Source organism: Charadrius vociferus, unplaced genomic scaffold, assembly GCF_000708025.1.
Source record: "Charadrius vociferus isolate BGI_N301 unplaced genomic scaffold, ASM70802v2 scaffold2651, whole genome shotgun sequence".
Lineage (NCBI taxonomy): Eukaryota > Metazoa > Chordata > Aves > Charadriiformes > Charadriidae > Charadrius > Charadrius vociferus.
This window is the reverse complement of record NW_009646687.1, coordinates 6,774-15,456: the sequence shown is the minus strand read 5'-3', so window position 1 is coordinate 15,456 and position 8,683 is coordinate 6,774. Positions and strand designations below refer to the sequence as shown.

The 8,683-nt window shown below is 59.4% G+C and overlaps 1 protein-coding gene across 1 annotated transcript in view; it reads left to right on the top strand.

The window, feature by feature from the left end:
- Positions 1–8,683, top strand: part of LOC104290275 (zinc finger protein Eos-like) — a gene marked incomplete at its 3' end in the record, with an annotated part of 20,562 nt that overhangs the window by 5,113 nt on the left and 6,766 nt on the right. Inside the window, exons 2-4 of the mRNA XM_009889356.1 lie at positions 1,253–1,357; positions 6,182–6,442; positions 6,884–7,051. Coding sequence (XP_009887658.1) covers positions 1,253–1,357; positions 6,182–6,442; positions 6,884–7,051 — 534 coding nt within the window. The remainder of the gene's footprint in view (positions 1–1,252; positions 1,358–6,181; positions 6,443–6,883; positions 7,052–8,683) is intronic.

The following is an 8,683-nucleotide window of genomic DNA, read 5'->3' as shown; positions in this document are numbered from 1 at the left end:
GGTGGCGGGCAGCGCACGTAGGCTTCGCGTGACTCAAGGTGGCTGGAGCAGCTTGCCAGCCTCGCCGAAGTGTGGGGAGGGGAGGGTCCTCGAAGTCGCCCCCGTTGTGAGCCCAGGAGGAGAGAAAACCTCTTTAAAACGCTGCCCGCGGGGAGCTGGGGAGGGCGAGGATGCTGCTGGGGTGTCCCAGCGGGGTCTCGCTCGAGCAGCGCTTTAGAAGATGCTGTCTCTGACTGAGGGCAGTTACCATAAACGATTCCCATGCTCGGCGAGGCTGATGAGCTCAGCGTCCCAGTAGTCAACAGACAATGGGATGAACTGGGCTCGGGGAGCACCGAGAGGAGAGTTTCTCCAGATGCAAGTATTTAGAAATAACATTCCCAGCTGTGCTAAAGGCGTTCACGGAGCTTCTGCACTTTCCATCATGAAACTCCGCTGTCCCCGTCCCCGCGGCATCGCCGAGGAGCGGCCGCCGCAGGCAGCTGCCCGGCGCTCGGGCAGGCGGTGGGGAGGGCTGGCAGGGGACCGGGGTTTTCTGCCTGCTGGCAGCCGGCAGGTCTCGCCCCAACAGAAACCTGCTAGCCCCTGGAAGGGGGCAAAAAGCGAGTCTGGCCTGCCGCGCAAATGGCTTGGGCCGGAGGTGACCTGGGCTTGCTCCTGGTAGGCAGCTCTATCGCTGAATTCCCTTTCCAGTGTGAACGGGCAAAGGCCTGTTTGCAGGGACCGCAAGGGTCCGTCCGGGGTGCGCTCGGCTTCCCGGGGATGTGAGTATCTGCTTGGGAATTGTCACTTCAGCGGGGACTGTCAGGGAGGGGGACCCCGCTGCCCGGCGAAGGGACCCGCTCCCCCAGGCTGGCAGACCCTTCGCATGGCGGTGCCGGGCTCCCGCAGAGCCCTGCCGCGTGGCGTGCCGACCCCTCTCCCCTTCTGCAACCTCTCTGCAAGCCGGCGCGGAGCGCAAAGCGCGCTGCTGCCCTCGGCACGACGCTGGCTCGGGGCTGTTGCGCCTGAGGAGGTCACAGCTGGAGGACTGTGGTCCGGAAAGCACCGAGCTCCTGCCTAATACCGTGCTGGTGTGCGTGGCAGACGGTGCTGTTGGGGTAAAAGCCGTGTCCTCCAGTGTCCCGAGGGGCCCCGCAGCAGCCCCTTTCCAAAGCAGAGGTGCTGGCAAGAGGGTTTGGCGGGGCGAAGCGGTGCAAACCCACAAGCCGTGCTTCGGGCATCGCTCACTCGTCTTTCCCTCCTCCCAAAGGTAGTGGGGATTCCTCTCTGGAGAAGGAGTTCAGCTCGGCGATCGTGGGACCCACGGTGAGCACACCCAACAGCCAGCACTCCTCCCCGAGCCGCTCTCTCAGTGGTGAGTACTCCGACTTAACTGAAAAAAGCCACGCCACGGTCTGCCTGGTTTGTCCCCAAACCCTGCGCTCTCTCAGGCGTGACATAAATTCTGACTTCCCGCTGTGACAGATTTCTCTCCGAGCCTGACTCTTTGTTTTCCAACCCAAGAGGATAAAACCCCGCTTGGGTCTCCGCACGGAGCAGCTGCCCCAATGCTGATTTTGGGCACCGGCTGTTGCGGAGCCCGGAGTTTTTCAGGTCGGCTGTGGCGCTGCCGAGGAGTCGGGGTCTTTCCTCGTGGTTGTGAGTTTCACCTTGACTTTCAAGCGGCTGCGTGTTCCAGACTGATAATGGTGACAGCTCTGGAGGGGCTGCGGAGCCGTCGGTTGCTCTAGAATAAGTCATTTTTTTATATCTGCCTGGATGGCTGTGTGGGAAACGAGAAGCTGCTCTGCTTCCTCTCCTGTGGTAGCTGGGGCAGGTTGGAGTCCGCGGCGTCCACAGCAGTTCTCGTAGCAGCGGACCTCTGCCTCTGCGCGAGTGAGGCCGTTGGGAGGTTGGTTGTGCAGCCGTGGGAGATTCGGAGAGCCCCGGGCACGTTCGGATACACCGGGAGTACCACGGGGTGATGAAAGGCACCACCGGCTCCCGGCGTGCGCCTGCCCTGGCCGGGCTGTGCTGTTTAGGTCAGGCACCAGCTTTGCCATCGTGTCTCTCCGTCGTTCTGCCTGCTCCCCCCAAGAAAGGGGCAGAAGAGGGGGGAGGCAGCGTGCTCCTTGGGAAGCTCCTCTCCTGCCAGCCCTCGTCGCCCCGCAGAGCGGGTGCGTGTCCCCTCGGGTCTTGCCCGGTCGTGCCTCTGCCTCCGTGTGCTCTCGCCCGGCAGAGTGCTGTCGTCGGCAAAGTGCCGTCGGCCGAGTTGGTGGCTGGTACCGGGCAGAAACGGGACCGGTGTGGGGAATCTCCTGTCCACAACATGAAACTTTCAATCTCCTTCCGCGTCCACTGGTGGAATTCTTTTGCTTTTTATTTAAAATGAATGAAACTGCTTTTTCAGTTACATTTAGGAACCTCCCCCAGTAAAATGGGTCCGTTTTCCGAGTTATGGCAGGCTGTCCCTCGTCCTGGCGTGCCGTCCGCTCCCGTTGCTCGCTGTGGGGATTGATGAGAAGTGTGACGTTGCCCCTGTGCGTGGAGGAGCGGCGTGGCCCTGGCTGCGCTCGGGACGGCTGGTACAGGCTTAACTCGCCGAGACACTGTCTACGTCGCAGCCTTCTCGGGGCAGCAGTCGGGTTCCCATGGGCCGTACACGCCACTAAGTCGTGTTGACGCGTGAAAGGAAGGAGCGCTGAGACAAGAAAAGTCAGCAAGTCCCACTCTGAATCGCGCTCTGGGTGTTCGGGAGCTGACAGTTGGGCCGTCTCTACCAGATTGACTCAACCGACACCGAAAAGACCGGCACTGCATTGATCTTCCCTCTCTGCCGGGTTCCAGCGTGCAGTTGCCTATTGCTTTTCCGTAGCAGAGAAACTCCCCCATAATTCATCCACGTGGGCTTCCAGCAGCGAGGTGCTCGGGACACCTCTGGTTAGGTCCTGGCGTTTGAAGGTTGCTCTTTCTGAACCAGGGTAAAATAAACCCCAAACAGTACGTTTTCAGAAGGGGTGATGTTATGAGTTAGCCCTGTTGCCGTTTTTTCCCTTTTATTACTTGCTATTTGTTTTACATTTGCCCTATAAAAACGCTTAGGAGCTCTGCAAAGAAATGAAATCTTGGCTTTTTCGCAGAGGACAGCTCTGAGAGGTAACGCAGCCTTTTCGCTTGATCAGAAGCAAAAGGAATTGAGCACGTGGACTGACTGAAAGGACAATAACGATCCCTTCCCCTTTAACAGCAGGATGCTAGTGATGGTATTGCCTCTGATCTGACTTGACTTCACAGCTGGTTCATCCAGCAAGCATCGTGCCCCAGAGGAGCAAGAACATTGTATAACCTGTTCTGCCAGCAGAGACTTCTCTCCAGTGAGACCGGACTCTGCATTGGTTCTGAAAGGAGAATTACAGAACAATAGTTGGCCTCCCTTCTATGCCCAGGAAAAAAATAAGTCCCCGGGGGAATGGGAGAGAAGAAAAAAAAAAAAACACCCAAAAACCGCAAAAAACCCAACCAGAAAATCAAAGTGCAGCAAACGTCAACTCATCCAGGCAGCTCCCGCCACCGAGAGAGGAGCTTTTCACTTCGTGTTTGTGCACAGCGGCGTCTGTTTGCGCTGGGTCTCCTGGATGCTCCCAGGGGAGCGTGGTGGCACCGGCCAACGCATAAATAAAGTTCTGCTCCCCCCCGCAAGAATGCTGCAGCCGCAGAGTCTCCTCCCGGTCTGCAGCCAGCGGTGGCTTTGGCCAGTGGCTCAGCAGACGGTCTGAAAGTGCCTGCGATTGCCAAGGCCGGGTGTACGCGCAGTTCACGTTGCCTGGAGCCTCGCTGGGAAGGCGGCATTGTCTGCCGCCAGGATCCAGGAAGGGAAGGAGGGGAGCGAGGGCCAGAATTCCTGGGCTCTTCACCCGGCAATAAACCTCACGCGGTCTCGGGTGAATCACTTCCATGCTGCTGCTCCTCCTCGTTAATCCCCACTTGCGAAGCTGTACCTAGCTCTGGGGGAGAGCCAGAGCCCTCCTGCCGGCGGCGGTGCGGAAGAGGAGCTCTCCCCGGCGAGCGCATGGCCTGGCTCCTCGGGAGGCACGGCTCTCCCCGGGACTGGGACCATCTTGCTGCCACCGTCTCCTGTGTTGGCGCGTCCTCCTTGCCCGGTAAGCGACCCGAAGCCTTCCTGCTCGCCCACCGGGCAGGACCGTCCCTGCCCCAGCCGAGGCGAGAGTTTGTTCAGAACCCCCGAGGTTTTAAAGGTCGAGTCCTCGGGGTGGTTTGGTACCATTACCCAGGTTCTCTCGAATCCCCTCGCTGTGTCTGTCGGCGTGCCGCAGGCGTCCCCGGACCATGGGTGAGCATTCATGCTCTCACAAAGAGCTGAATGAGCCCCAGGGGTCGAGTCAGCACCAGATCTGGAAGCTGCTGGGATTTCTGTGTGGTTGCGCTCAGCCAGCTCCGTTCTCACGCCTGTCTCCACAAGGCAGCTTGGACGCTGCAATCTCCTACCCTCCGGGCAGCAGCAGAGTCTCCTTTGTGTATATAAAGTTCAGTTTCCTCCAGCCCCCACAGTTCTCCTCTTAAGGGATTGGGAAGAGCCTCCTGCTTTAAATGGAAGAAATAAGAATCTGATATTTAAAGGGATCCTGTAAATATTTTGCTTAAGCCCGTGGGCTCGGTGCATGGCCATGTGGGTGACCTGGATTCGACTTTACTCCATCGTCGTCTTCCTCCGGCCTGCCAGGACCAGCGCTACGGGAGCAGGTAGCGGGTGCGATCGGCTGAGGAGCCGCCATCCCCAGCCAGGGAGCCTCCCCAGGGGCTTCCGTCTCGCTCCCGGCTGCTGGCGATGGCTTAAAGTGGGAGGAAACTTCCCAATTTGATCATTTAAAGACTAGCTTTCCAAACAGGCGACTTTTCACCGAGGCTGAGGGTGTCCCGGCGGCAGTTCTCCCTCGAGCAGAGGGTACCGCCGGCATCGCGAGGTTGGACGACCGCTCGGACGCCGGGCCGAGGGAGGAAGCGTGCAGGATCTGGGTGGCCAAGTTCGTCGGGAGGTAGCGGAGGGAGCAGAGGGAGAGGTTTCCCCCGTCCTTCCCTCTCCCGGTCCCCGCAGGACTGCAGCTCGCTGCCAGCGGAGGGAGCGGAGCGGTCGCCATCGTCTCGGGGAGTGTTTGATTTGTGGCATTCCACAGATCATTAGAGCAGCCGGGAATGTAGGTCAGGGCTGGCGCATCCCCTCGCCAGCCTCCGCTCCTGATGCTGCGGGAGGAAGGAAAGGTAGCAGCGGGGAGGGAAACCCGGGGCGCTTCGCTTTCCTGCCCACCCCGGCTGCTGCCCGGACCCCCCCCCCCTCCGTCCTCCGCCTTCGGTGGGCTTCTTCAGCGCCGTTCCTCCGGCTCCTCTCTCTCTGCTCTCGTCTGGGGCAGGAACGCCGCAGGGCGGCTGTGCCGGGCAGGCGCCAGCCCTCGGCTGTGGGACCTGTCCCTGGCATCGCTCACGTCCACTTCCCTAATTTCACACAAGCTTTCTTGAGGTCTTCGGTGCCACCCCACGGGTGTCTGCGTGTTCGCCCCCTCCCTGCGTTCGCCGCAATCGCCCTCTGCCTGCCTGGGGCAGGGGTGGGGGTTTTCGGGCAGCACCGTCCTCTTCGGTTTCTTTTTTCTGCCTTTAGATAGCTGATGGATTCCAGGTCTTATAGCGAAGCTGAAAACTCGCGGTGAAGCAATGGCTCCTCCGGTGAGTCGAGATTTCCTGACTGTCCAGGAGACTCGCGTCAGGCTCCCTGTGCCAGTGGATTTTGAGCCTTTACCGATTCAGAGAGTCAAAATTTGGTGTCTTTGCTTCCTCTGCAGTACTTTAAAAGCACGAGTGGTTTTTCTTTCCCCTTCTGCCTTTCAGTCCAGGGAACTAAATGTTTTTTTCTTCAGTCAGTCGCCTTACGAGGCGGGATGCAGAGCAGTAATCTTCGGGGTGTGCAGACACGCCGCCCGGCCCGTAACCTCGTGTGATCCGGGTCTGATGCCTGTTCTTGAGTAGTCAACAACATAAGAAGGTGCACGTTTATCGCAAACAAATCACTTAACGCATCACCGTATTTCTTTCGGGAGTAAGTCCCGCCTAAGCTGTGCTCCCAGCTCCTTGGACTTAGGAGCTTTTTTTCCCCCACTGACTGTGTTTTATCCCTTCTGCCTCCTCGTAGCAAACTCTATCAAGGTGGAGATGTACAGCGATGAGGAAGCCAGCCGGCTGCTGTCACAGGATGAGCGGATGCTGGAGAAGGAGGACAGCGTGATCGTGGAGGACTCGCTCTCGGAGCCCCTGGGCTACTGCGACGGGACGGGCCAGGAGCCGCACTCCCCCGGGGGCATTCGGTTGCCCAACGGCAAGCTGAAATGTGACATCTGCGGGATGGTGTGCATCGGCCCCAACGTGCTGATGGTGCACAAGCGCAGCCACACCGGTGAGTGGCAGCCCCGAGGCCGCCGTCGCTGCCAGGGCAGGGGCAGGGTGGGCTGGAGGGAGGCAAATTCCCGAAGCCGGGTGGCAAGCGCGTGTTGGCTGGTGGGCACGGATGCCACGGGAGATGGGCGTCAGCTCCAAGATGCTGTCCCCGGTGGTGGCGGCCAGGCGATGCCAGTGAGGAAAGGACCGGGAAAGCGCACGTGGCTGCTCTGTCCTCGTCACTGTCCAACCTCCGGCAGCAGGTCTGTCGCTGCCCGGGTTGGAGGTCACCTCCGGAGTGTTTGGTAGTTAGCCTGGGGCTTTCCTTCTCAAACACGCTCAGCGCTGCTGAGCCCGTGAATGCTTCTGGTCTCCCGGGGTGTTGATTCGAGAGCTGCTCCTCGGCAGACTTAGAAAACGCTTTTAACCATGAGTTTCACCCACTGCTCCGGTTTTGCAGGAGAAAGGCCGTTCCACTGCAACCAGTGCGGCGCCTCTTTCACCCAGAAGGGAAACCTCCTGCGTCACATCAAACTGCACTCCGGCGAGAAGCCCTTCAAATGTCCCTTCTGCAACTACGCCTGCCGCAGGAGGGATGCGCTCACCGGCCACCTGCGAACGCACTCCGGTGGGTAGCTCTGGCCGGCCGGGAAGGGAGGAGGCGGCAGGGAGGGATGGTACCATCACACGGTGATGGTACAAAACCAGGGGGTTGAGCCCAGCTTCCAAAACCCGCCGGCCTCCAGCTCTGAACCGACAGCAGCCAAACTTGCTCTTGTGTCGCTTGCCGCAGTCGCTGCGGTGCAGAGCCGACCTGCCGAGGGCAGAGCCGGTGCCTGGGGGAGGTTGTGTTGGTGTCTGGTTAATGGACTGGGAACTCCGCTGACCTGCGGCGCCTGCGGGGCTTTGTGCCGCTGTGTTCCAGTCGTTCGTGGGGGTTATTGCATCTCTTTCTTATAAAGATAAATGTTTAATAGATTTTATTGAGTTAAGATAGGTCCCACCCTTGGGTGTGCCCTGCCCCAGTGAAAACGAGCGCTGAGGGGTTTTGTTTGTGTGTTGTTTTGACCTTGTCCTTTTTAAATATGACATTTGAGATGTGGTTTTCACCCTCCGGTTCCGTGATGTAACAGCTGGCGGGGGCCATGGGTGGGAGTGAAGCGCGGCAGCCGGCCCCCTGCTTTGTGATCGTTTTCCCTTGATTTGCGTACCAGCCTGTTTCTGCGGTGCTGCCGGGGCTTTTAAAGTTCACGCAGATGGCTTTGAACACCTGCGACTCTAACCTTTTGAGTGCTGCATGGAAATGAGTGTCGTGCCTTCCTTGAAGGAAGAAACCCGTCCCCTGAAGAGCTCGTTCTCATCACCGCCTCTCCCAGGAGCCAGAAACCTGCTCCCCCCTCGCAGCCTGGCCCAAGACCCCCCATTTTCTTTAGGTTTCTGCCCTTCTCAGTGGGAGGATGTGATGCTCCGGGTTTAAGCTCCCATCTTGCTCTCCTCGAATCTTCCCGCTTCGCTGTTTCTTTTGGAGTTTGTCACCTCTCCCCCTGCACGCACATCTGAGACTTTCTGGGTGATGCCAGAGGGGGATCCGGGCGGTTTGGCCCCCGGAGCGAGGTGCCGAGCCTGGAACGGGGCTGTTGGTTCTCGCCTGACGTCTGTGCGGGAGGAGGTTCGTGGGGCTGCAGGAACTTTCCACCCATTATATTTTGTCTCTGGACATCCCCGCTGCCAAGGGACGAAGCTGCTTCTCAGCGTAAAACTTTTTTGGTCCCTTGTCTGGTTCTCCAGCCTGACCGGAATACGGCAGGCGTTTCTGACGCCGAGGTGGTCGGAAAGAGCCTGTCCTGCCCCAGGGGAGGAGGTGAGGTTAGCGGCCTTGGGCTCCGCCAGTTAATGGGGAGAGACGCCAAAGAAATCCTTTCCTTATCTCTGAGGGGGGGGAATAGAAAGCAAAAAGGCAGTAGCTGGGGGCAAAAACCCTCGTGTCATTAACTCTAGAGAGCAAAGAGCGTGTGTGTCTCCTCCCGCCCCACTCGGGGGGTGAGGAAAGCCGGGCTCCGGTAACAGCCCGCTCCCCGCGAAGCACCGAATCGCCGCAGAAGCGCCAAATCATCCCAGTGGCTTCTCAGACCCACTGAGCTGCGGCCGCTCCGCCTCGAGGCCTTCAGCTCTCCCGATGAGTCCTTCAGTCTGGAGCGATCAGCATCATCCGTCTTCCTCCCCTCCGCCCCCGGCCGCTCCGACAGCGGCAGCGCCCTCT